The sequence below is a fragment of the Branchiostoma floridae genome, chromosome 4 (genome assembly GCF_000003815.2).
Source record: "Branchiostoma floridae strain S238N-H82 chromosome 4, Bfl_VNyyK, whole genome shotgun sequence".
In the NCBI taxonomy this organism is placed as follows: domain Eukaryota; kingdom Metazoa; phylum Chordata; class Leptocardii; order Amphioxiformes; family Branchiostomatidae; genus Branchiostoma; species Branchiostoma floridae.
In genome coordinates, this window is record NC_049982.1 from 33,459,609 (window position 1) to 33,487,183 (window position 27,575).

The 27,575-nt window shown below is 43.0% G+C and overlaps 1 protein-coding gene across 3 annotated transcripts in view; it reads left to right on the top strand.

Annotated features, from left to right (window-relative positions):
• Nucleotides 1–27,575, top strand: part of LOC118414209 (probable JmjC domain-containing histone demethylation protein 2C) — a 78,478-nt gene that overhangs the window by 36,026 nt on the left and 14,877 nt on the right. For 2 of the 3 annotated variants that reach the window (XM_035818089.1, XM_035818090.1), the window contains exons 4-10: nucleotides 10,869–10,905; nucleotides 13,949–14,054; nucleotides 18,828–18,928; nucleotides 20,287–20,368; nucleotides 20,989–21,246; nucleotides 22,027–24,083; nucleotides 25,314–27,323. In XM_035818089.1, the coding sequence (XP_035673982.1) occupies nucleotides 10,869–10,905; nucleotides 13,949–14,054; nucleotides 18,828–18,928; nucleotides 20,287–20,368; nucleotides 20,989–21,246; nucleotides 22,027–24,083; nucleotides 25,314–27,323 (4,651 nt within the window). Of the gene's footprint in view, nucleotides 1–9,948; nucleotides 10,074–10,868; nucleotides 10,906–13,948; nucleotides 14,055–18,827; nucleotides 18,929–20,286; nucleotides 20,369–20,988; nucleotides 21,247–22,026; nucleotides 24,084–25,313; nucleotides 27,324–27,575 lie in introns of those variants that run through there. The other variant, XM_035818091.1, reaches the window with a different exon arrangement.

Consider the following 27,575-nt stretch of genomic DNA (forward strand, 5'->3'; position numbering starts at 1 on the left):
ATCGTGAAATGCATGCAAATGGGAGAAAAAGCGCCCTCAAGGGATCCCTCGCTTTTTCTCCCATAATATCCTATAGTTGGATTTCTACCTTTATATCAAAAAAGATTACCTAGTCCTTCTCTAGACAGAAGAAAATTGAAATATATGTCATGCCTTATACTCATCATAACAGGACTGGCATATGGTTAATTTCCTTGGAGCAAATAAAGGTCTCTGGGAAACTTGCCAAGACAGCATTTCCTGGTTGTCCTTGTATTATAGGGAGAATCTTGTCTGACTTGCAGGGAAATTATCTTGGAGGATTGATGTGAAATGTGACTTTGATACTGTAATTCCTGTTTTATTAACGGTAACTTTATGTTCACGGTTTTCACGGTGACGTCTGTGCCGCGAAGTTATCATTGCCGTTAACAAATCATTCGTCTTTCGCCCCCCTCCCCCTTCTCCGCTACCACCCAAGTACTTAGAACTAGTACTTACTAGTACGTTACGAATGTCTTATCCATTCACACAACACACTTTCAACACGCAATGATCGCCACAATAACAACTCAAACACAAATTCTCCTCAAGAAATAAAACATTTATTCTACAAGCACAAAATTGTGTCATTTCTTTTACTTATGTTCATGTTTACGTTACGATAACATAAACCGCTATTTTGTTTACATCGCCGCTAGCAGGCAGCATGTGTACATTTACAAACTAAAAAACTACTACAGTGCCATTCAAGCAAGGAATTACTACAGGATCATCACTGAAAGTACTAGTACTAGTACAAAAAATGACTCGTATACTGGTACAACTACAGCTAGCGATACATACACGGGAGCGATAACAAAAAAAAAAGTTACAAAATGGCGGTGCCCAAGTTAAGCGTTAGACAAAGGAATTTTCAACAACGTCGCGGAATTTCAGGTGATGAGTACAAATAAACCAGCGAATTTACTGAAATATGTTGTAAAAATAAAAGAAAGATACAAGCACTGTGAAATTCACGGCAGCATAGGATTAATTCTAAGTTCGATTTCACTTACGGCGTCACACTGAGAAAACAACAACAATGGCGGCCTTCTTCTTAAACTGTCAAGGATTCAAGTACTAGTACTAGCAAATACAAGGATTAACTAACAACATTTTTACAATTGGTATTTGCATGGGTTATTATACATAATATTGCACAACTTACAGCACATGATACAATCCCTGTAATGTGAAATTTAGTAAATTACGGCAGCATAGGATCAATCCTAAGTTCGAATTTTCAGTTACGGCGTCACATGAAAACAACAAAAATGGCGGCCTTTGAATTCTTCTAAACTTTCGACAGTACGTAAGTTACGGTAACGTTACATGTGTAGAACTAAAGGTATCAATGATTAACTAACATACATTTTTACAAACTGTATTTACATTGGTAATTGTACAGAATACAAGTACTAGTATTACAACTTACAGCGGTAACTGTTAACGCACCTTCTCCATGGCGGCTTGGATTCCGGTGCGCTGCCAGCCTCGGAGGATGAGGAACTTCTTGCCGCCCGACCTGTCCATCGCGCCGAGGAGCCAGTTGGCGTGGAGAGGTTTCAGGGTACTGAGTCTCAGATCAACCTTGGCATCGTCGATTGTGTTCTGCTCGATTTCCTTCGCCACTGACTCCGCGTAGTAGGTCATGAAGCGGGACTTCATATCCTTCTTCAGTGCGTCGTTCAGACCGCCATCTGCGTCAAGCGGCTGGAGCTCGCCCGTGCAGCTCGCCGGCACGAACACCGGGATGACGTTGGCCTCTTGCAGCTTGGTCAGGACAGATTCAGTTCGCTGTGCCTTATAAACGTCGAAGATGGCCAACCCTTTCTGGTTTTCCTGCAGTCCCAGTCGTTCGTGCTGGCCAGCCATGTAGGGTGAGATGATGGTATCCACATACCGCTTCATGCTCTCCTCGGTCGACCAGTGGGAGGGGGTGTGGTGCACGTCCCACTCCTCGGGGAAGGGGAAGTTCGGGTGACAGGCCTCGGTCTTCCCCTGGTAGAGGACCTGGGGAGGGAGGAGTTCTCCCGCCAGGCTGATGGTGAGCAGGGCGGTGATCTGGCGTTTGTCTTCGAGTCCCACCACCGCAACCTGGCGGGATCCAGCCTCCTCTAGCGTCCACCCTCCCACCGGAACGATCGGCACTCCCGTCTGATCCCAGTTCACGATCATGTCAGCCGGAATGTTGTGTTTGCGGACCGCCTCCTGGATTCTGGCGTAGAACTCGTCTCTGGTTTCTTCATAGTCCGTTGGCAGCTTCCTGGCAGCTTTTGTCCCCTTTCTCTGAACGTAGTTCATAAGGTTGAGGAAAGAGTTCGCCCAGGCTTGCGTGATTTCGATGGGCCCGCCAAACTCTGACAGGAGGCTGCGGTCCTTCTGCAACACGATACCCTTGGCGGTCGACATGACGAGGCAGCGGTTGACCACGCCCCCGTTGTCTCGTGTGTTGCGGATGAATTTCTGCACGTCGGCGTCCAGGTCTCCCAGCTTCAGTGGTTTCCCCACGTTTTTTCTGGGGAAACTTGTGATGTCGTTCGTGCCCTGCCGCTTCACTTCCTTCTCGTAGCTTCTTTTGATGGAGCGGGCGGTGGATTCGTTGATCTGCTTCCCCACTTCCTTGGACATCTTCTCGGCCGCCTTCTTAGGGCCGATTTCAATGCAGAGTTTAGCAATCTTCGCCCTCGTTTCTGGAGTGTACTGCCCGTAGCTGCCACGTTTCCTCTTGCGGCTGATGGCTTCCCTCATCGCCTTCTCCACTTCCCTATTGGCGGCGGCAGTGAGGTGCGGATCGTCCGTGTCGGCGGGATTCGGCAGGCCGGGAAATGTTGGCGGCTGCAGGGAGGGATTGGCCTTCTTCAACCAGCTCAGCATTGTTTTGGTGTTGTCGTCGTCTCTCGTCGAATTCACAAAGGAATGAACCAGACATGAGCCCGGGTCTTGATTTATAGCGTGAACGTCTATGTTGTCTACAATTGTATTTTTAATGATAATAGTATTAAAGTCTTTTGAAGCAACGCACAAGCGACTCTAAAACCTATGAAGCTACCGCCGACGCGCTGGGGACGCACAGGTAGATTGTTTTACAAAAGCTTCTACGCACCCACCTGTCTGTTCTTATTTATGTTTCCTTCACACCTCGGTCTGTAAATTACCGACCTGGCTAGTGTTTTATTTATGATTCATTCACACCTCCGTCCCTTTCTGTAAATCCCGCGGCATAGCCGACTTAGCTGTTGTTCCTTTCACACCCCAGTCAAGTTCTGTAAATTACCGACTTTCTTTTGGTGAACCGCCGCCACCGCGAACATAGAGTGCCGTTAACACTTCATTTTTTCTCACACCGCAAAATTTTGCTACCGTGAACATAAAGTGAATTACAGTATTAAATCTTGAGTTGAAGCTAGCAGTACAATATTAGCAATGTTGATCAGTGTGATTGCATTTGAGGGGAAATTTCATTGTCCAGTAAGTTGTTTTACTATAAAACTAGGTAGTAGTTAAATGAATGTAGTATAGAAAGCTAGAGCCTAATATCTGCTTGGAACTAGCGACTGCTGCTCCCTGCTTTAAACTGCTAGATGAAGGAGGTTACAACACTGCATAACCTACATCGGCTTGAAAAAAAGCCTAACGACATTGATGATCAGTTCAACATTCCATCAAAATAGGGGTGTTTTCTGAAATATTACATAACTTACTGTAAATGCAGAAAGTTTTGTGGTGGTTTGATGTTTGTGGTTTTCTTGGTAGCCGCTTCACTCCCAGCAAACTTAAATGCTGTGTACAGAGGTAACCCAACTAAAGGTGATCCTCCTTCCCAGAGTAGTAAAGACGATAGAAAAAGATATCCTGCCAGCTGGAATTGAACTTGCAACCCATGTCTAACTAGGGTCCAGCACTTACCAATTGAGCTACATGTTGCCAGCGGTGAAATGCAAAATATCGGGAAGAGTTTTCTTTCTTGTTTTCATTGCCTTCAATGGCTCGCCTGACCCTCCCACCATCTACTTGAATGATTGCTTGCATCAACGGTAGGAAGGGGACTGAACATTATTTCCCCCCATTATCAGTAATGTGTATGTGATGAGGGCCTCCTCATTTTATGTGGCTGGTGGACTAACTCTTCAAGAAACATGACAAGATAGAAAGCCTGATAAAAACGACTAAAAAAAGTTAAAAAAAAAAAACAAGTGACGGAAGGTAACATTCTCTGTGACCTAATTATGGTTTATGTCGGTTGTGATATTTTCTGTGGTGTATGACTCAGTGTTTATATCGCATACAGAACACATCACATCAACTTATACCCAAAACTTACTTAAAAGCTAACATACCCTGCCAAATTTATCACTGCCAAATTTAAAACACAGCCCTGTACGCATCAACAGCAAATTCAGCGTCTTAACACCAAATGAAAACAACCACGCACACCATTTTAAAAAGTGGGGCAGTGACAGCTGTGGACATAACTCCATATCTGCTTGGAGATAAATAATTGCCAAACCCCATCGCCCATAGCCCAGCTGTTCCACAATACCAGGGAAATAGGGGTGATTTCTCAAATTATTCGAATTATCGATAACGAAAACAGCTACCGCCAAAAAAAAAAAGATCCCAAGGATCAAACACGTTCTAACCATAAAATGCATATATGACTATCAACCGCTGAAGATTTTAACCGAATGCTATGTCAAACCAACCTTAGGGACCGTACGATATTTATCGGGGGGGGAGGGCTGGTGCATTGGAAGTCGGATCAAAAAATTTTTTGATGGCCCTCCCCCCCATCTCAAAAAAATTTAACGTGACCCTCCCCCTCCACCTAAAAAAATCAACATGACCCTCCCCCCGACAGGCATAATTAAACAGGTAGAAAAACAACCGATAAAATAATCTTAATATAGACGTCAGGACACAAGGGCCCAGTGTTTAATCTCCAAGCAGATCCTACAATGGCAAAAATAGTACCAAACTGGCCAAGGAGTGTAGTCAGCCAAGAGGTGTACATTTGCCATGTAGCAAAACACACTCCTAAGCCGGCTTCACTCCTCTGCCAGCTATGCTACTGTAGGATCTGCTTGGAGATTACCCAGTGTTCTCGCCAGGATTTTTTCACAGCGTCGGGGCAGGGGTCTGGGGGCATGCTCCCCCGGGAAAATTTGGATTTTCAAACCCTCTAAAACAGAATTTCTTGCAATTTGAGCGGAAAATTATGCCCTTAAGATTGGATGCCGGTTGCCTTTTTTACTCCCGTTTTTCAGTAATCGACGTCCGCCCTCTCCCCAACAAAACGTTATAACTATAAGCTCGGGGAATCAGCAGTCCGTGATCTGGCCCGGGTATTATTTGTCCAGTCATTTCTATATGAAAATTTTGGGGTTTTGATGCTTCCAAACAGGGCTCTAGCCAGTAAGTTCGTCAGCCCATGGAAAAATCCTGCCAATTTTTTTCCGGCATTGAATATTAAAAGAATGCCTACCTCGTGCGATCGATGTTGCGCCCTCCCGCATCAAAGGCTAGTAGTTTTTCCAGAGGATAGAATAAACGGCGCCATCACACCTTGTGTTTTTTTTTTTATTTTGCCTGATGATTTTACTCAAATTTATCAATTATCGAATCGGTCGGGCTTTACAAGGCCGCGCCGTCATTTTCCACGAGCGTGCGTTTGTTTCGTGCGACCTCAGGTAACCCCGTTTTCGGCGTGAAATCTTTGGCTCACCGCTGGATTTCTTTTTACATAGAGTAGAGTAGACCAAGAACGTTATACATTATACGAAGGAGGGCGATCTGCCGCATCTTTGGCAGTGATCAGTGCCGGTGTAGTCTTGAAGGAGTAGCCAGAAAAGACGTGCTGGGGCGCTGCGATCGACAGTCCGTCTGGGGAGGGGGGCGTGCCGCGCCATGTGCTACGGACGCCAATGCCAGTGCACAGCCGACTCGATCGACACTTGACAACAATTTTGCGGCCCCTTTTTCTGCCGCAAATTTTGTCTTTTTGAAAAAAAAAAAAGAAATGTTTTAAATAAAAAATAAAGTGCATAGTTTTGGATTCTTCACATATTTACCGTGCACCGCTTTTGTAACTTAAATATTTGGGGAAACTCAGCCGAGCCGAGTGCGTCTTTCCAGAAAAAAATAAGTCCGTAGACGGAATGACGTATGCCTGGCGGGAACACTGGTCCAGGGCAGCGCCACTTTGGGGGGCCTAGGGGGGCAAAGCCCTCCGGAAGCTCTTGCATTCAGAAGGCTTATTTTATCAGTTTTAGCAACAAAAAGAGTATAAACTAGGGCTGGGTATCGGTACAGCGTACCGGTACAAAACCGGTTTTTCTTATTGGACAGGTCCAGAAAAATCGGACCTGAAAAAATTAGGTGGACCGGATGTTGGACCGATTAGAAAATTAACATATCATTTTATCAGGCATTCACACGTTTTGGCGCTTGCAGTTGGAAGAAAATGACAAGAGTGAAGTAGAGTAGAGTTTATAGTAATTTCTACCAAGTTTTACAGCCAATCGTACAGGTGCAGTTAGCGTTGTAGGATTTTAAAACGCCAGTGTAAGTCTAATACTCCACCAGACAGATTTCTTTGTAGTGAAATGGACCATTGGTATGAGTCATACTGAATCAGGTCCAGGTTCAGGTCCGAACCTGGACCTGATCCTTTGGACCTGAACCGGACCTGGACCTGAATTTTCTGTACCGGTACCCAGCCCTAGTATAAACAATTCTTTCAAAAAAATTTACATGGCCCTCCCCCCTATCTAAAAAAAAATTAACATGGCCCTCCCCCCACCTCAAAAAAAATTAACATGGCCCTCCCCCCCTAACGCACCAGCCCTCCCCCCCTGATAAATATCGTACAGTCCCTTAGTACTGGAAACGCAAAGCCCGAACGAGATTGCATATTCTAATGAGGACAACATCTGCTTGACGATATTCAATTCCCTCAAGGCTTAATGTGCGATCATAACGAAGACCTGAACCACTTTACCGGATGGCGTAGGGGTGAAAACTGAAATTATTACATCCATGATAAAAACAGCTACCATGAAAAAAAAAGAATGTGCATCATTTCGCATGGGGTACAGACGACATGCCAAACCACATACAATTGCGGCAAACGGAACATAGAGTTATAGGTGCGAACACTCAACTCATAAAGTGATGACAAGACTCTGCCGCTGGAGGTTACCCTCCAGTCACAGAGTAACAACAGCCGGAGCTTAACCTCTGCTTTGAGAGTATAGGGGCCATCAGTTGAAGAACAGGGCTCGAAATACCTTTTTCTGCATACCTGCACTCGTGCATGTAACATTGAAAATTACTTACACCAGACAAATTTTACCTGCACCACTCTAAATTGTACAGGAACCATTGCTATTTTTTCTTATACTTTTTTGGTGGCTACATTATTGGACATTTATGCATAAACCCAGTACATGGACCAGTGCAGGTTAGGTGCAGGTAGACACCAGAAATACCTGCACAGCTCCAATTTTACCTGCATTAACCTACATATGCAGGTGGTATTTCGAGCCCCGATGAACCATGAAGGAAATGACTCTATCCAGCCTCAGTCAGTGTGAGATAGTGTCATTCTGCCTGACTAGATCAGTTGTTGTTCCAATTCCAGTCCAAAGAATTACCTTGGATGAGAGCCAAGCTCGAGTGGGTTGGTCACAGGACCAGGGGCTCTCCTGTGCTTTAAATTACTACATCACATGAATGTTATATGGTTGTCCTCATTTTATGTGTCTCACTCACTCACTCACTCACTCACTCACTCACTCACTCACTCACTCACTCACTCACTCACTCACTCACTCACTCACTCACTCACTCACTCACTCACTCACTATCCAGCTTAGCATCTGTTGCTAATGTCTGTTGTTCATTAAATTATCCTACTAAATTCTAAGTCCAAGTATGTAGATATACACATATTTATTGTTTTTACCATTCGTGGTATGTGTGTTTACATGTGACAACAGTGCCTAGACAGTGTCAGTTGCAACAACATTTCCAATGTTGTTATCCTGGAAGATGGTCTGTTCAATTCCATAGACAACTTGACTTATGCTTTTGATTGAAATCAACCAAAAAGTACAAATGGTAAGAATTTATATAAAAATCCCTGTCAAAAGAATAACCTCCTTTGGCATAATACTGCCAGGTTTACTGCAATTTCTCAAGCGATACTAATTTGGCAAATGACCAAATGATCTTTTTTCCCCAGTTACATGTCGATATCTTAGCTTACTTTTGCCACTTATGTTGTGTATCTTATTTTGTCTCTCTTGTCTTGCTGAAAATGATACATCGCAATTGTAACACGCCGCGGAAATGCACCAAGAACGGGCCTGTGCTCGGTAGGCGCCAGGAAGAAATTCGACACAATTATCTTGGTGTTATTTGAATTTATACATCGATTGTTGTTGTTTCTTTCCTGTTATCTTATTAATCAGTAATAATGCAAAATACAAAGCTGTCGGGGGTACCAAAAAAATTGTCAAAACGGACGTATACAATCAGGAATTTTCACAACAGCTATGAGTATATTGCAAAACTTTGCTGCTGGCGTTCGTCTCGGCCAACAGAATGGCGGCTTCGTTGTTAAGGTAACGGACATTACAAAAATTAATCAGTAAAAGGTGAAAAACCTTGCTGATCGCCCACCACCCCCTGAGGGCCAAAGTTGAAACGGTGTGTCTATAATGCCGTAGGGAAGGATATCGAAGCTGATCTCTGGTGACAATAGGCGATGACAATGTTCGGTCCAGTTGAAACAATCGCAACTTAATCAGATGTCATCATGAATAAAGACAATTTCTTTGATTTTTATAATATAAGGCTCGTTGTTCTTGAGTAAAGAATTGTTACTGATATATTCCACCCATGCAAAGACTATTGGCATCGTCTAAGTCGAGTCTCCACTTGTACTGAAGGGGTGCAAGTTGGTTGCAAAATCCACCAGGTGGCGCCAAATCTACTTGTGAAATGTGTAACTGTAAGTTAATTAAAGGTGAACATCTCCATGCATATATTAGTAAATGTGTAAGTCATTTGCATAAGACCTGTTTCATGGAGGTATAGACTCCAGTTTAAATGACGTCAAGAAGTATGTAAACACATGGTGTGTAAGCACTGGTTGGTGAGGGGGAGTATGGGAACCCTGATAAACCTACCAGCTGATACTCTGACTGAACCTGAACAGTACTCTTTACCTAATGATTGACATTTGTAACATTGGTGCTCACTGCACTGCAGATGATACAGCATAACATATGTTTTCTAAATATGGTTTTGGCAAAAATGTAACTTTTATGTTTTCTCATTTTAGGTACATTGAGTGATACAAAGATGTACCATTTGTGTTCATAAAATAAATCCGTTGATTATGCAATATCAAACAAAGTCATTTTTTATCCACCCATGTAATATATTATTTGATATTGACGCACCTTGACTTGGAAACTATTTAGTCAATGTCTTGTGACTCAACCCTCTTGAAGCCACCCTGTATGGTTGTCTTGGGCAGGTTTGATTGTATTGAGAATTGCTAATTAGATGTGGGAATGGAAAATTCCCCAGTCCCTCCGATGGGTGGTGCCCAGTGGGTAATAGGTAACTTATTAAGTTAGTAATGGAGCCATAGGAGTTCTCTGCATACATGAGAGATCACCTTGAAACTTATCCATTAGCTCTTGTGTCCAAATAGTTGACTCTTACCACAGTATAGACTTGGATGAGCCTTTTTAGTTCCTCCCAACTGTGCTGCAGCCTGGGATAAACAAGATGCCAACAGTCTTGTTGACATGCCTGTTTCCTTGACCCTTGCCATCCCACCATGATAAATTATGGGTTGCCATAGTAGGTTGTGGGAGCGATAAGATTACAGCTAGCTGCCAGCTCAGGCGGAAGGGTAGGAGTGGTGCCATAAACCAGCAGTCTGCAAATGGTCAGCTCTGTCTGGATCCTTGCACCAGAAAAGAGGCAGTTTCTCCAGTTCTACCTCCACTCTGATATGGTCAGGACAGTCCATGGTAAATTGTTTTCCCTGTCAGATGGCTGTGAGATCTGAAGGAGTAGGTTTGAGTTGACGTAGTCAGTGTGGTTTGTTGTAGCCATGTACGTGTTCTGTATGATAATGTCCCCAGCCTGCTGTGTACCAGACAAGTCTGGTCAGACGTTTAGAATTAGATGTTATGAAAGCTTTGTGGTCCCTAAAAGGTATTCAGATTTCTGTGATTGTAGATATATTATTTTTCAATATTAGAGCATTGCTGCCTAACAGTAAACAGATGTTGCAAGATGTAACATTTCCGTGTCCATGTGAATAGCATCAACATTATTCATGATCTAGATGATACAAGGTATTGTATTTGTGTGTGCAGGTTCCTTGAATTCCAGGTTGGATGTTTTAAAATGAAAGACTTTGGGAGAAATTTCTGCAGTGTATTTACAAACATGATGAGGTTTTTGTCAAAGATGTATTGCTGATTATGTGGGTTTGTCATTTGGTAGGTACAGTGTCATTGAAACAATGCATAAAAACTGTGCCAATTGTAATTGCAGGTGCTGAAAATTCATGTAACATTTTGCCGTCACTCATGTTGCACAAAGGATAATTGTCATTTCCCAAGTAAATGGGTATAACAAATGAGCAATTCAGTTCTGATAGATTGACCCCATTTTCCCTGCATCACTGATTAGTAACAGTGGAATGGGAGTATGTAATTCAGTTCTCAATCACAGTGTATGGTTATTGCAGGGGTATAGCTATATGTATATGGCTATTAAGTTGCTAATGTCCTGATCTTTCTCTTACCATTCTGCAGGGACTTTGTCCAGCATGAGGAGACCAGACCATATCAGGTAAACATGCCCTAATTTTTGTGTACATGGAGAATAAGGGTAGAGTGTATTCAGGGCTCGAAATACCACCTGCATATGCAGGTTTAAATAGTGCAGGTAAAATTGGAGCTGTGCAGGTATTTTTGGTGCACCAAACTGCACTGGTTCATGTACTAGGTTTTATAAATATCCTATGGTGTAGGTGCATGCAGATTGTTATTAGCATTGACTGTTACCACCTATTAAGTATAAAATAATGGTTCCTGAACAATTTCAGTATGATCCATACTTTCTAAATTCAGAGTGGTGCAGGTAAATTTGTCTGGTGCAGGTAATTTTCAATGCCACATGCACCAGTGCAGGTATGCAGAAAAAAGTATTTTGAGCCCTTGTATTATTAGACACCATCTTGTATTATTAGACACCATCTTGTTTCCACCACAACCAGCCATTTTATATACTGTAGTTCCTGATATTTTCAATGTACTGTTATGTTCACTGTTTTCACGGTGACGACTGTAACGTGAACTTATCATTACTGATAACAAATAATTCACAGACGTTTTTATGTGCACTTGCCGCGACAGTAAACATTTAGTTCCGAGAATAAGTTAAATTTTCTCAGACCATGAAAGTTTGGTACAGAGAAGACAAAGTGAATTACAGTATCCCTGATTTCCTGATTACGTCACAACATACTTAACCTTCGCCAAGAAGCTTTATATTTTGGGTGTGTCTGTCCGAACAGCATAACATGAGAAGCCTTTGATGGATTCTAATGATATTTGGTAGGTGAGTAGGTGTCAAGAATAGGGGTGGGTACTGGTACAGAAAATTTGGTACAGGTATGGTACAGGTCCAGAGGACCAAGTCCAAACAATGGTCCATTTTGCTACAAAGTGATCTGTTTGATGGAGTATCTGACTTCTACTGCCATTTTAAAACCTTCATGTAATAAAACTAACTAGCCTTCTTCGTTGCCTTTTTGTGGGCGTTTGCGGAATTTGCTTTTATCGCGGTCAGGTTTTGTGCCGCAAAGATTCTTATGTCGGGGAGGGAATATGCGGAGGAGGTATTATGCTCGCCTGCAGAAGGACTGTGCCCTTTCGGTTTCTACAACATCATTATCATCATCTTTCATCCTCTTGAGAGGTGGAGCAAACGAAGTTGGCCCTCCAGAACTGCCTGTCCTTCATCGCCGAAAGAAGACCTTTCCCCTCCAGTCCTGTTTCGTCCTCAATGAGCTTCTTGAGAGTTGAGCTTGGACGGCCGACTCTTCTCTTAGTGTCGGGGGACCACAACAATCGTCTACCAGCTGGTTCGTTGGCTCGAGCCACGTGACCCGCAAGGCACAGCCGACGCTGTTTCACTTTTGTAGAGACTTTTGGTAGTGGTCCGTACAACTGTTTGTTTGTAGTATGTTTCCACCATGGACAGTTGTAGACTAGACGAAGCATCCTTGTATATGTGCCATTGAGTTTTTGGGAATGTGTCCTAGTCATAAGCCAAGATTCAGATCCGTACAACAGAATTCTTTCAATACATGTCTGAAAGAGTTTTGTCTTGGTTTGTTTTCTGATGGGGGATTTCCAAACTCTATGCAATGAGTGAAGGGCACTCCATGCCAAGGCTTTCCTAACATTCATATCATGAAGACTATCGGTGAAACCACCTAAGTATTTGAAGTCGGTTTCTACAAAGGCGCATGAAAAACATGACCATTCGGCATGAATGTGCTAACATCATGCCAGGGCCACACGTTTCAAAATATGGTGCATATGGAGTCATTGAAAACGCTAGTACTCACCGGAAAATTTAAAAAAACTCCCCTGAGACTTGGCGTCTACGAGAAAGCAAGGCCGAATTGGCAGCAATAGAAATCTGGCAGGTAAATTTTTCTGTCTGCTAGGCAAGTCCGCACATGCGCACTGGTAATTGAAAATAGGCTTAATGACCCCAGATGACCCACCCACGTACATCTCTATTTTGAACATAACGTATGGCAGTCAAAATCCGACCCAATCTGGCCGATTTCTGCACAAAATCACTCTAGTTTTTATGGGCAGGGATTTCGTCCTGTGCAGTCCCAATTTTTGGCGGTCGCGGTCCGTTTGGTCAGGTGGTCCTGTAAATTTTGGGGACCAGTCGTAATGACCAGGTGGTCGGCTTGAAGAGGTGGTTGTTTGGGCAGGTTTGACTGTACTGACTGTAAATTATGGCTACAGTCCCGGTACTATGTTCTGGGAATTTGGACCTGTACTACCAAATCAATTTTAGGGCACTGACTGTACGGTACACAACCCTATAGTACAGTGGCATTTGATGATGATTCCAGTTTTAAATCAACTCAGTAAAGTGGGCCTTACAGTACAACTAAACACATATATATGGATATCTATAGGTATGGATACATCAACATAAAGGGATACATCAACATAAATATACATAAACTACATGTAGTGGTAATATTGTGTTCTATCTTGCGGCAATAGTTTGAAGAGCCACTAACTTTTCAAATGAACCATATTTTACATATCAACGTCAATGAAAAGTTATGACGGATTCGATAACTTTTGTTGTATGTATGTGATTGTATGTACCAGCAACTTTTGTTGTATGTATGTGATTGTATATACCAGCAACTTTTGTTGTATGTATGTGATTGTATATACCAACAACTTTTGTTGTATGTATGTGATTGTATATACCAACAACTTTTGTTGTATGTATGTGATTGTACATTTTGTATATACCAGCAACTTTTGTTGTATGTATGTGATTGTATATACCAACAACTTTTGTTGTATGTATGTGATTGTATATACCAGCAACTTTTGTTGTATGTATGTGATTGTATATACCAGCAACTTTTGTTGTATGTATGTGATTGTACATTTTGTATATACCAGCAACTTTTGTTGTATTATTGTGATTGTATATACCAGCACCTCCCCTCACTCTTCACACTTCAGTATCATATACCAGCAACAAGGTAGGACATTTGACCTTTGGTCGGAATAAGACTGAATCTGAGTATCATAATGTTGTTGCCATGTTTCTGCAGGAGGAGGAGGATGGTTTGCAGCCAGCTTTAAGAGACTACCCACATGTCCTTGCAGAGATCAAGGATTGGGTGAAGGAACAGAAAGTTCAGGACATTCTACTAAGAGGTAATATGATTTTGCATACTGCCCCAGATGTTTGGAAGTGTGACATCACAGTGTGGTGCTTGACAGGTTTACAGGTGTTGTTAGGCAGGTTTACATCCTTCCAAAATGGTACAGAGCTCACATGAATCATCCTCAAGGTATCTTCAAGAATTGATCTGCATGGTCTACATCATCATCTTCGTAGGTGATGGGGAGGTCCTCTGGATATTTTGTCCTCTGGCAGTTTTCATGGTACTACAGCAGAACTTATGGTTCTGATATCCTTGACATGCTATGGTCATGTATTTTGTGTTGTTGCCAAGACTTTGAGCAGAGAGAAGGTGCTGTAGGTATGAGCTTTTTAATGGACTGATGTTGTTTGACATAGAAAGTGAATAACTCACATATAGTAATTGTAAATGTGGGGAGACAGTGTGTTACGCTGAAAGGCAGTTGTACTGGCTACATTGATCAGGGCTCAATTGGATGCATTTGTATTTTTGTGCATACAGAATTAGAGCTGTGAAGTGTGCACCTTTTTTTTATATTTCTCTCATTATACCCTGTACAGGGTAAAGGGCAAATTTATTGTTTTGGTGTATTCCTCTTCTTCTTCTTCCTTTCTTTCTTTTTCTTTCCATTGAATATGGCAATAGAAGTTGTACCAACTTCTTGGCCAAAGTGCTACCCTTTTTATTGTACAGCCTCTTATGCAATTTGAGCAAAATTCTTGACCTTTATTGTTCTTTTCTGTTCTGTCGTTGGTCAAGAGCTGCAGATGACAGATTTGTCATCTATGTAGTATTGTGACAGTGACAAGCAGGATACATGTTGTCAAGTAGTTTCCTTCCTTTGCTGATGTGATATGCATGATGAAGTCCAGATGTTTTCCCTATACTGTTTACTTTTGAGTGTATAGTCCAACGTATTGCAAACAATGAAGAGTTCATCTTGATTAATTCATTAGGCATATAAGGCTTTTATTAACATTATCTGTTATATATAGATGCTGATCTTGTCTGCCAAAATTACAGTACAAATCCCAATTATGTTTCCTTCCCACACGTGTGACATATGTTTTATTGCAATTGAATCATGATTAGGTGTCGTGCACTAAGGAGCTGTAAACATGTGTAGCTATCTAATCAAAACTCTTGTGTTGTCTGTAAACACGTTTGCTCCTGGCACGCCACGAGGTTGAAATAAAAGGCTTTGTTCCCACTGTCCCGCCCCTTGGTTGGCCATTTTGCTAACAAAATCTTTTGGTCGCTAATGAGCTGTGTTTATTCTGTGAAATTTGCATGATCCTTGTTTGTCGTCATTTTCAGTATTTGTTGTTAACTTGTGGATAGTACAAACAGCGCTGTGGATATTGTTGTAACGATGACATAATTGTAGCATTAATGATCAGACATATATTTTCTTACATAATACAGGCAAAGAAAATCATGCCATCTTGTACAGTGTAAACTCAAACCTACACCCTCAAAACCCTTTTGTCACTTTTTTGTAGCACTCTATTACGAACCCCTACTGCAAAAGAACTGGGGTGTGCACCGTTAATGAATGAACTAATTAACTAAGTAGTTAATTGGCTGGTGTCAATCACAAGTTGGGAGGGGCCTGTGGCTTATGTAATATTCCCTGATGTAATACTAATAGAGTGCAGCATGTCATTGTACACTCATGTCTAGTCCTTGTACACTCATGTCTAGAAGACCAGACTACATCCTGGTTTACTTATGTCTAGGAACGCTAAGTTCTGAGAAGGTAGAAGGGACATTGTGATCAATGACCCTGGGAGATTATACCGGCCACGCTTTAACCGTTGTGTGACGTCAGTCTTAAGAGGAAACAAGTCTCTGTGACCTAATTATGGTTTATGTCGGTTGTGATGTTTTCTGTGGTGTATGACTTGATCTTTATATAGCATACAGAACACATCACATCAACTTATACCCAAAACTTACTTAAAAGCTAACATACCCTGCCAAATTTATCACTGCCAAATTTAAAGCACAGTCCTGTACACATCAACAGCAAAATCAGCGTCTTAATCGAACAACACCAAATGAAAACAACCACGCACACCTTTTTAAAAAGTGGGGCAGTGACGCCTGTGGACATAACTCCATATCTGCTTTGAGATAAATAATTGCCAAACCCCACCGCCCATAGGCCAGCTGTTCCACAATACCAGGGAAATAGGGGTGGTCTCTCAAATTATTACATCGATGATGAACACAGCTACCTAGAATAAAAGGATCCCAAGGATCAAACACGTTCTAACCATAAAATGCATATGACTATCAACCGCGCAAAATTTTAACCGTATGCTATGTCAAACCAACCTCAGTACTGGAAACGCAAAGCCCGAACGAGATGGCATATTCCGACGAGGACAACATCTGCTTGACGATATTCAATTACCTCAAGGCTTAATGCGTGATCTTAACGAAGACCTGAACCACTTTACCGGACGGCGTAGGGGTGAAAACTGAAATTATTACATCCATGATAAAAACAGCTACCGCGAAAAAAAAAGAATGTGCATCATTTCGCATGGGGTACAGACGACATGCCAAACCACATACGATTGCGGCAAATGGAACGTAGAGTTATAGGTGCGAACACTCAACGCATATAATTGAGGTTACCCTCCAGTCACAGAGTAATAAGTTGTATGACGATATTTTCACGAACTTACGTGAACCCACCTCAGATATCGCGCCATCTACTTTACTGGTGATCATCAAATACAGTGAAACCTGTCTATAGGGGTCACTCAAGGGACTGACCAAATTTGGCCCCTATGGGCAGGTGGCCCCTATAGGCAGTATAGCCAAAAAGGTACATTTCACCACAAGCAATAAGTGACAAGGCATTCAGCTTCCACTGAGATACTGAGTATTTTATTGACATATTTTAAGGTTATACATTTAAACTAAATATGAGTTTAAAACAAACAGTTTAATCAAATAGATTTGTATTACTAGTACTACTACTGCTCCCTTATTTCTGTATAGTCAAAATGTCATTAGCTATTAACAGAGAAGACAGTGTACTATTATTAGACATTTAACACTAATCTGAGTCCGACCGACACCTGCTCCGAAATCAGCCGCTAGTTGACGGGGGGACTTGCCGTTCTCGGAACGCCGAATGACCAACGTCAATGCGTGTCCCTCGGGAGTCGAAGCCTTCGACATCGTATTTCTGAGTCAAAACTGACAGACATTTGCTTGGTTCTCTTGTCTTTCATACAGTTAGAATTGTCTGAACACAAAGTCAGCGCCGCCATTTTCCTTTGTTCCCCGATCTGACTTTTCTGGGTAGCTTGGGTCACAGCGCGCGTCTTCGGCAACTTTGCCAATCGAATAGACAAGTCGTGTAAATTCCGCTAGTTGCCGGCAAAAATTAGACGTTCAATCACTGCTGATCACAAGTTCATAATCATTTCTAAACATCAAAACGCCACAAAAACTTTCACTTGTTCAGGAAGGCTCGGCTTGACTTGTCTGCATGCGCCATTATGCCAAGGTGGTCACGTCGAAATAAAACTGTCTCTACGTAGGCTTCTTTCTTTGACAAAAATCCAACTTCGTCTAGTTCTTACATAAATAACGTTGATTTAATTGATTCTTATCGTTTTTATACCATAATCACCGCATTTTGTGCTATAAATCAGAATTCTTGTTGCCACATTTTACCTTGGCAAAAATGGAGTCGTCCACTGACCCCTATTGACCTTGTTTATCTTCTGAGGCGGCGCCATCTTGGAAAATTTACGCAAATACAATTCCGATATTTTTGGCCCGCGGAATACGAAAATTAGACCAGCGTACATGGATTTCAAGAGCCTATAACATCAGATACATAAACGGACGGTCTACTTGTAAAATCTGTCCATATAGTCTTTCAGTCTGCACAGAAATGACGATGTAGAGAAGGGTAGAGTGCAAAGAGTCTGAGACGAGAAAAACGCCAACAACACGTTGGTGGAAAAACTTCGCATAAAATCACATAATTTTGTAAAATGTTTCTTTATTCAATGTTTCCTTCGTAAATCGTCCAAGTTGAGCCTACATTTTGCTGATGTAGTGCAGAAATTGAAAAAAAGTGAACCCCGGCCGCGTGGGTTTAGCGCGGCGTAACGCGGCCGTCCAGTCGCGCCAGTGACCGCTATCGGCAGTGTTGGCATAGCGGCCGGACTGAAAGTCGGCTGGCCGCGACCGCATTCGACAGGTGACCGCTATAGACTATTTCTTAATGCTTAGGTCAATGGGAAAAATCCAAGGGACCGGCAAAAAGTGACCGCAATGGCCAGGTGGCCCCTATACTCAGGTGACCCCTAAGGCAGGTTTCACTGTAAAAGCAAAACTTCCGCCAAGAAGAACCTTGCAACATTTTCAGATGATATACTATTATGTTCGTGGATATGACTATGTGCCTGCGTGCAGCCGCGTTATACCTCCGGGATAAATTATTTGTCACAAGCGTCGCGGCATGAGATAATGCCAGACCTGGCACGCTACAAACAGTTGGACGATTGCCACCATATTTCCTTTTCAAATTATTCTCATAATATTTTTCTTAGAAATATCAGTACAACTATAGTCCTTTTTTGATACTACCATATTTTCTCTAATAAAGTACACACTTATATAATATAAGGTATGTGTTGTGGGAAAATTGATGCATTGATGTTGCCTGTAATTTGCTTTTAATCAAGTTGTAAAGACTGGTGACAGCATTTTGCACATTTCAGGATAATAAACCTTCTTCCTATTCCAGCTCCATATTCACTGACTGGCTACAGAGTGAAAGTGTACCGACTAGACTCTGCCACGCAGTGGTTCACAGCAGTCATATCTTCACACAATCCTTTGAGCAGGGTAAGTGAACGATACCTTGCTTGTATATAATATATCTACTCACTCAGGTCTGCATGGTTTTACATGTAGAATACAACACGGTGTATTCCGTATCACCTGAGGTGCCAGCCCTTCGGCCGGAGGGCGATCCGACCCGCGGGAGGGCTGGGACCGAGGGCGATGCGGAATACACTGTGTTGTATTTTATTTATGTTATACCCACCTGTGAAAACACATGTTTTGATGCGAAATGCACCAGAAGTTGAACAAATTTGGTGCCCTCGAACAAAAAGTGTTACAACAGTAATGTTCCAACGTCCGAATCCGGTATTCGAATTTTCGACAGCACCCCACTCGTCCCGCTCGAAATAGTTTGATTTATTAGAACGGAACCCTTGTGATACAACTTAGAGCCCGTCTGATACAGAAGTTATCACCCGGTCCGGAACACCCGTATCGAGCGTTTTCGCGTCACAGGTATGACATAAACATATGTATGATATATCTAATATTGTATGTGAAGGTTAGACATTCAGGTAAGCAATATTCAAATATAATTCAATCTCTTTAATTGATTTGTTCTGCTAGTTCATTCTAGTGACGAAACATCCGGAAGTAAATATCCGTTTTTTATCCAGTTGTAGAGATTGAATTGTATTTGAATCTAATATTGTACTTTGCCAAAATATAGCAGTGAATTCTCAGTTTTTGTTGGGGTAAAATCAATTAATTTCTTTGCCAAATCTTTTTACTACCCTGACTTCTCTGAATAGCTAGCTCAAACACAGCCTTCATTAATTAAGTAGGGAGAATGAAAATTGATAGGAAAGAATATGAAAGTTTTTGGTGAGGAATTCAAAGGCCTTTAAATAGTAGGTGCCATTTATGCAATAGTATGTGCTATATTCTATCTGCCATACCCAGCAAAATGGGTGTTATTTTCAAGCATACTGCTAGAGGATGCAGCTGCATGGTTGTCTTTTGGGGTGGGGGGTGTCTCGGTAGCCTGACGTGATAGACAGCCCAGGTGCCCAGCCCTGGTGCATGGCTCAGGCTCAGGGTTTTCCGTAAACCCTTGGACACACATCCCCAATCAGCACTTTCACTTGCCCAGGACAATTGGACAAGTGGACTTGTCCTCAATGCAAAAAACTGTGGTTCGTATTTCTCAACTTTGTACCAATTTCTTGGTAAATTGGGTGTCGCAACTTTTTGAAGATTATGGCCTCTGTTTGTGTCCAAGCTGTCCAAAACGAAAAAACAAAATGAGGCCGTTATTTGACGGATGGACCCTGGCAGAAATGCTGGTATGGCGATAGTTTACAATGTGACTGATATAATAAGATTAAGATGCATAATTTGTGAATCATTTTTTACAGGAGTTGACTGTTATGAATGACACAGTACTAGAGACACATGAAGTGGACCCGGCTTTGGTGCAAATGACATTCCTGGATGACGGTAAGCTACAGTGTTTGTAGACTGCAAAATCTTCTTTTCTTGAAGCCTATTCATGTATATATCTAGAAAAAGTATTTTACAGAGTTGGTTTCTTGGTGTGTTGGGTCGCTGGTTAGATATATGTTTGGATATAGATTTGCCCCACAGATATACATTTCTAAACATTGATGACCTAAACATGCAGATATGCATCCTCAGCCATAGGGTGGTCATGATATTTGACCACGTCCCCAACATTTCTGGGCTGGATATTGTGAAAATGTTAACCTGATGTTTAGGGAACACAGGCAAGCATAAGCAGGCCAGTCAAACAAAATCAGTGAAATAGTCCAAGATGTCTATTTGCAGGTCAGGAACTCATTTTATTTATTCATTTATGCTACAGTCTTTGACTTGAAACTTTATCTAGGCCAGACACAGTATTTCAATGGGAAGTGGTTGACATAGTAACTAAAGGTAGATCTGGAAGTTTCCAAAGTTCTTGAATGCTGATAATACACAGTAGTCCATTCTAACTCATTGTTGCTGACAATCGGTGACATAAGACAGGAATTTTGCATGACATATTCCTTTGCTGTCATTTAAGTTATGAACACAATGTATATCTTTTATCATTACAGTATTGGAATCCCTACTGAAGGGCGAAAATGTAGGTATAACTCCCCGGCGACGGTCCTGTACCCAGAGTGTCACGTCAACATCCTCCCAGAACTCTAGCAATCCCCATTACACCCGGACCCGTAGTGGTCAGCCACCCACAGCTGCCTACTCACCCTCTGCACGGCAGACCGAGCCCAGCAAAACCAGGAAACCACGTCGGAAAGGCTCCGACAGCAGTCTTCCACCCGATCTGGACTTAGATAAGCAGGATAAAACAGGTGATTAAACCATAGTAGTGGTAGTAGTAGTAGTAGTATCCATTTTTTATTATACTGCTGCTGGGGTCCCTGACACGGGTAGGCAGCAGTCGGATAGTCTTAGCACCGCTCTTTGATGCGGCTCTGTCCTTTGGGTCCAACTCTGGGCTTCAAATTGGTCTCACTGTCCACACTTCTTGTCCTTACTATGCCTCCATAATTACCTCCATGAAATGTCATGGAGGTTATATTTTACCCAGCGTTTGTGTGTGTGTCTGTCTGTCTGTCTGTCTGTCAACAAGATAACTCAAGAACGGCTGGATGGATTAGTTTCATACTTGGTGTGTTGGTGGGGTGCGAAGAAGGCTAGAAGTGATTAGATTTTGGGCCCCCTAGCGGCTTCCCTTGGTACTGCAGCGCAACTTCCGGTTTTGCTATCTCGTATTCTGAACACGCTATGGTCCCGATTTTTGAGTGTTAGATAGCTCTTGTGCTCAGGAATAAGTGACATAAGTTTTGGCCCCCTTAGTACCCGACTAGGTTTGGGATAGCAGGGGCATTTTTGTCAAAAACTTATGAAGAGGATAACTCAAGAAGGAAACAATGGATTTTCATGATTTTTGGTATGTTTTGATCCATTTTTTTAGTTGCTCATTTTTAGGAATCGTATCAAAGGCTGCTGGTATATCATTATATTATCTCTTATGCAATCTAGAAGAATCAAAGTTTTGAAAGAATATTTGAGCCCATAAAACTATCAATGAGTAACCATTCCTTTTTCTGATTTTTAATTTTATGCAGAAAAAGCGGTGACAATAGAATCTTCCAGCAGACAACGAAATCCAATGACCAAGATGCGGAAGCGCAAGTCCAGTGAAAGCATGAGCACTGAGGAAAGGAAACAGGACTCTCCACAGAAACGTGCTCGATCTCAGTCCACATCCGACGATGGAACCATGGAGCAATGTCAGGCCCAGACGGACATAACCGACAGAGATCAGAAGCCCAAGGCATCTGTTGGTGAGAAAGGTAGAGCAAAGTCCAGAACAAGGCCTCCTCCTAAGAAGAAAAAGGAACTGGAAAAAATGGAGAGCAACACTGGTAGTGAAACAGAGGTAGAAGTTGACTGTGCCAAATACATGAATTCTGAAACAGACACTTCCACTGCATCCCCAGCCCAGGAAGATGTGGGAAGTCAAAGGCCATCCATTGAAGAGCTTGATCCCAAGGTCATCGATCCTACAGAAGAGAAATTCAGCAAGAGTCATGGGAAGGAGGAGGATGTCATTGATACAAGACAGGAGGGCACTGTCAGAATATCTGAAGGAACCAAAACACACCAAGAGTCAAGGACTTTTGCAGAAAAAAGACTGCAAATTTCTGAGAGCCCAAGACTATCCAATAGACCTAGAATACAAGAAAAGCCTGGAAAAGTTGAAGACCTCAGACTAAACGAGAAACAAATAAGAAAAGAGGAGGATCCCAGAGATAGGGATGAGGTGGCCAAAGGGGAAGAGATAAAATTGCAGGCTGAGCATAAAAGGCAAGAAGAACAGAAACTACTGCAACAAAGACCTATTGCTGAGCAGACACTTGAGTCCAAAAGGTGTCAAGAGTTTCCCGTTCCCACAACAGCAAACATGGAGAAAATAATACTGCAGACTAACAGAAGCATTAACAAACCATCCCCTGTCACTACAGCAAATCCTATTTTAGATGAAGGAAAGGGGAAAGGGTTTCATCCTGTTGAACCCAAGACAAAGCAGGACTCCCAAAAAAGCCCTCTGGTTGTAGACAAGAATGAGCAGGTGCGTGTGTGGAGGGACCCAAGTTTGGAGAAGTCTAAAGAGGTGGAGGTCACCCACATCAGCTCAATACAGCACCAGCATCTAGTACACAACCAGACACGAGCGTTCTCCCGTCAAGGCACAACCTCCTCTCATCATCATGGTCCACAGGCAAATTCACATGGCTCATCAGCATCCCATTCTCACATGCTGTCCTCAGCACACCCACACATCCCTTCCCCTACCCATCCACATGTTCCCTCTCCAGCACACCCACATGTCCAGTCCCCATCCCATCCCCACGTCCCCTCCCCATCCCATCCCCACGTCCCATCCCCATCTCATCCCCACGTCCCCTCCCCAGCTCATCCCCACGTCCCCTCCCCAGCTCATCCCCACATCCCCTCCCCAGCTCATCCTCATGTCCCCTCCCCAGCTCATCCTCATGTCCCCTCCCCAGCTCATCCCCATGTCTCATCCCCAGCCCATCCCCATGTCCCCTCTCCAGCTAACCCTCATGTGCCATCTGCAGCTCACCCACATACACCATCACCTGCACATGCCCACCCTTCACTACAACAGTCTCCACATTCCACTGTGTCTTCAAACCCCCCACACACAGACATAGGAAGGCTACAGCAGCATCAGTTGACAAGTATGCTGGCCTATCCATACTATCAAGCTTACTTGATGGCAAACCCAGCATCACTGGCTCACCACCTTCTCAGAAACCCCAATGGTATCCCCAGCATCCACCTGGACCACCCTTATGCAGCCAAGAACCTGGCCATCATGGCACAGCAGCAACAGCAGCTCCAACAGATGGGTCTGCCAGGTATATCCCATCAGGCTCTGCTGGCCCAGCATCCACAGCTGCAGGGCTTGAGTCCAGCTCAGCTGCAGATGGCATGGCAGCACACTTATGCCCAGCAACCCTGGCTCCGACAGACCCCGGCAGACTTTGAGCGAGAGAGGGAACGTCTGATCCGTGAGACCCAGCAGAGATGTCCTTCTGCATCGGCAGTCCTGCACAAACCATACCCGGATCCCCTTAGACCACAGCCGTCAAAGGTAAACCTTTATCTGTAGCTATATAGTCCAGGGTATCAAGAAATTGGATCTTCTTATGCCAAAAAGTTACTCAAGCAACTGGATATGATTTTGGTAACAGTCAGATGTTGCAGATAGTATTTTCTCGATTTTAGTCGAATTAAAGTATGCACCCCTGATTTGGGGCAAGTTCCAGACAAATTTGGGAGGCTAAAATGTAAAATGGAGAAACCTGAATAAAGTATGCACCCCTTCTCTAGCGATCTTGACCACATTTTCAATAGGATGATTTCAAATTTCTGGTGTTTGCTTTCTAAATCTTTGGATAATTCTGCTTAAATCATGGACAATGCTACAAGTTATAAAAATGCACTGTTTTTCCGCTGGCAGTGCCTCTGCAAACTTGTGGGTCGTCCATTGCAAGATTCAACCATCCTCAAGTAATTTCCCGACTTTGGGAAGGACTTACAACACGTTTCTGATTTTGAAAAGTTCAAAAAGTTCGTACTTTAATCGAGAAAATACACTGACAAAAGATAGTGGATACTATCTGAAACGTCTGACCATTTCTAAAATCATATCCAGTGTCACTGACAAAAGATAGTGGACACTACTGTAAGTGCAGAAAGTTGGTGCGGTGGTTTAATGTTCGTGGTTTTCGCGGTGGCCGTTTCACCGCGAACTTTAAACCACTGCAAACTTTTTTCCATGGTAGTAACAGACTATAGTGCATGTCGCTACCGTGAACTTAAAACCACCGCGAAAAGTCCTTTTCCCGTTACTGCGAAATTAAATCCCCGCGAACTTAAATGCATTTACAGTATCTGAAACGTCTGACCGTTTCCAAAAAAATCATACCCAGTTACTTGAGTAACTGCTCTTATTACCTGGATGTCTTGTCTTTATTGACGTATATTGGATCTTCTTAGTTTTGATTTCCTAATTTGGAATCTATTTGTCATGTTTCGATTTCGTAATTTGGAATCTATTTGTCATGTTTTGATTTCCTAATTTGGAATCTATTTGTCATGTTTTGATTTCCTAATTTGGAATCTATTGTCATGTTTTGATTTCCTAATTTGGAATCTATTGTCATGGTGATCTAAGGTGATTACATTCATGAAGTTATCAGTGTTGTTAAGTCTTTTAAGGAGTTAGGACTAAATATATCCAGGTGATCTTTATGTCAATGACAGCTTACCTCAGTGTGGTGATGATGATGATGATGATGATGATGCTTTATGTTTGCAGCCGTCCTATGTTAGTGTGACTCCACCTGGTAACTTTCATGGCCAGCCGACGAGACCACAGCCAACCACAGCAAAAGGACTAGAACATGACAGGGCTCCCAAACCCCCAGAACGACGCCAGCAACATGACAGCCTAGCCATGCCCCGGCCAGCATCGGCTGTACCTGATGCCAGCAGGAAGATGTACGGCATGCACCCGTCATCTACAATGGCAACAACTTTGTCTTCACTGTTCCCAGCAAAGTCGGAAGGGTTGAGTTTAAGGGCAGAAGGTCTGAATAGGATTGAAGGGAGGCCCGCGGGTAGTTTGGTCAAGTTGGAATCATCCTCAACACCGTGTGCTTTCCAACATACATCTGCTTTCAAAGCAACTAAGTCTGCATTCAACTATGACCCAGTGCTTCCTCCAGGCTACAGGCCCTTCCCCCACAGCACCAGGATGTCTCCTTCCATCACTTCTTCTGTCATCCATTCCTCGGCAGCTGGCAGTACTTCCAGCCATGGTTCCCAAGCTCAGGACATCGGGACTGGCAGCCAGCAGAAAACAAAGGTCCCGGCTGAAGAATCGGCAGTACAGGACAAGGTGTCTGCCAGGATGCCACCATCAGAGCAGTCCCCGTTGCCGCCTGTTCCGCCGTTAGTCAAACGTTTGCCTGAATCAGCCCAGCCGGAGAAACCCCAGGCAGTGGTTAAGACTGAAACTCCGTCTAGCAGGGGCTCTCATTCTACTCCAGTTGTCCAGCACTACATTTCACAAGGGCCATCGTCACACAGTAGCTCTGTGTCAACTGGCCACAAAGAAGAGGGAGGAAAAGGTCAACTGTTTTGCTGCCCTCCACCCCTCACTAGCCCAAGACCAGTTTCCACATTGGCCACTGCTTCCAAAACTCAGAAGACGACTGTAGCTATTCAAACAAATGATGACCCGAGTCTTGACATAGCATCTGCCCATCAACTGTCCCACGCGATGATGCAATCCCTTGATGGAACACAGTCTAACTTACATCCCAGCAGTACCACCACCTCCTCCCTTTCACAACAGAATTCTTATCACATGTCACAAGCACCCTCCTCTGCAACTGCTCCAAGTACAAGCTATGGAAGTTCCTCCAATCCCATATCACATCTTAGCGTGATTGTCTCCCAGCCTTCTGTTATTGTACAGAATCCAGTTGGGGATGCCAAGGCTCCGATCACCTCATTATCACCCCAGAAAAGGAATAACCCCCACACCAACCACCCAACAACAAAGAAGCAGCGTGCTCGGGTCAGTAAGTCTCAGCTCTTCCCAGTGGCCAGTTCAGGATCTCATGAGCCCTTGAACCTGAAGGCTTTTGAAGCAAGAAGCCCATTTGAAGAACAATTCAAATCCTTTATTGCCCAAACATCACCTCCTGCCTCTAAATCCCCAGGAAGCCACAGTTTTTCTGCCATGGTAATGTCGGAGAAGTTGAAACAAGAGAGACCTGAAGGAACTAGCACCTCCGTCATCATGTCTCCAAGTGGAGAGATGATCAGGATGCAGAGCACTGTTGACCGCAGTAGACAGATCAGTGCAAAGCTGCAAAAGTTTGAGTCAAGAGTAAATGCTACCCCAAAAGAACACATTCCAAATGGAACGAGTGGAAGTGACAGTGACTCTAGCAACAGCAACTTGTCACCAAATAAGTCTGGCCACCATAAAATCAAAAAGGCTTGGCTTGAAAGACATTCGGGAGAGGACAGCAACAACTCCCATTCTCCTGAAGATGGGGAAAGAGGGAAAGACATTGCCAATAGTGGTGAGAAAACACAGACTCTTTGCAGTCGAATCAATGAAGTCATTAGGCAGTGTTACATTAACATGGCAGAATCCCCAGTGAAAGAAGTCATTGGGAGAAACGCCAGCATCAAATTGAATCCAAGTGATGCTATTGCGCGGAGTTTGGACTTTGAACAGCAGAATGGGAATGTGGAGATGTCACAGTGGACCCTACCAGAGAGCAACAGGAGGAAACAAGACATGTCAAAGGTTGGTTCATTTCTTTGTTGTTATCATCTTTGAAAGTCTTTTCCATCACCTATAGTGGTAATCTAACCTGTTATACTGCAAAGATGTCTTGTTTAATGTTTTGTTCCAGTGTTGTAAGATTGTAAGTGTTGCATCTTCTGAAATGTTTCTGATATAAGTTGACTAGTAGATGTGCAGAGGTTAACTTCTTGTGAAAGGTTTTTTTTTTTAGAAATGTGAAAGTAAATACAGTCAAACCTGTATTAGCGGCTA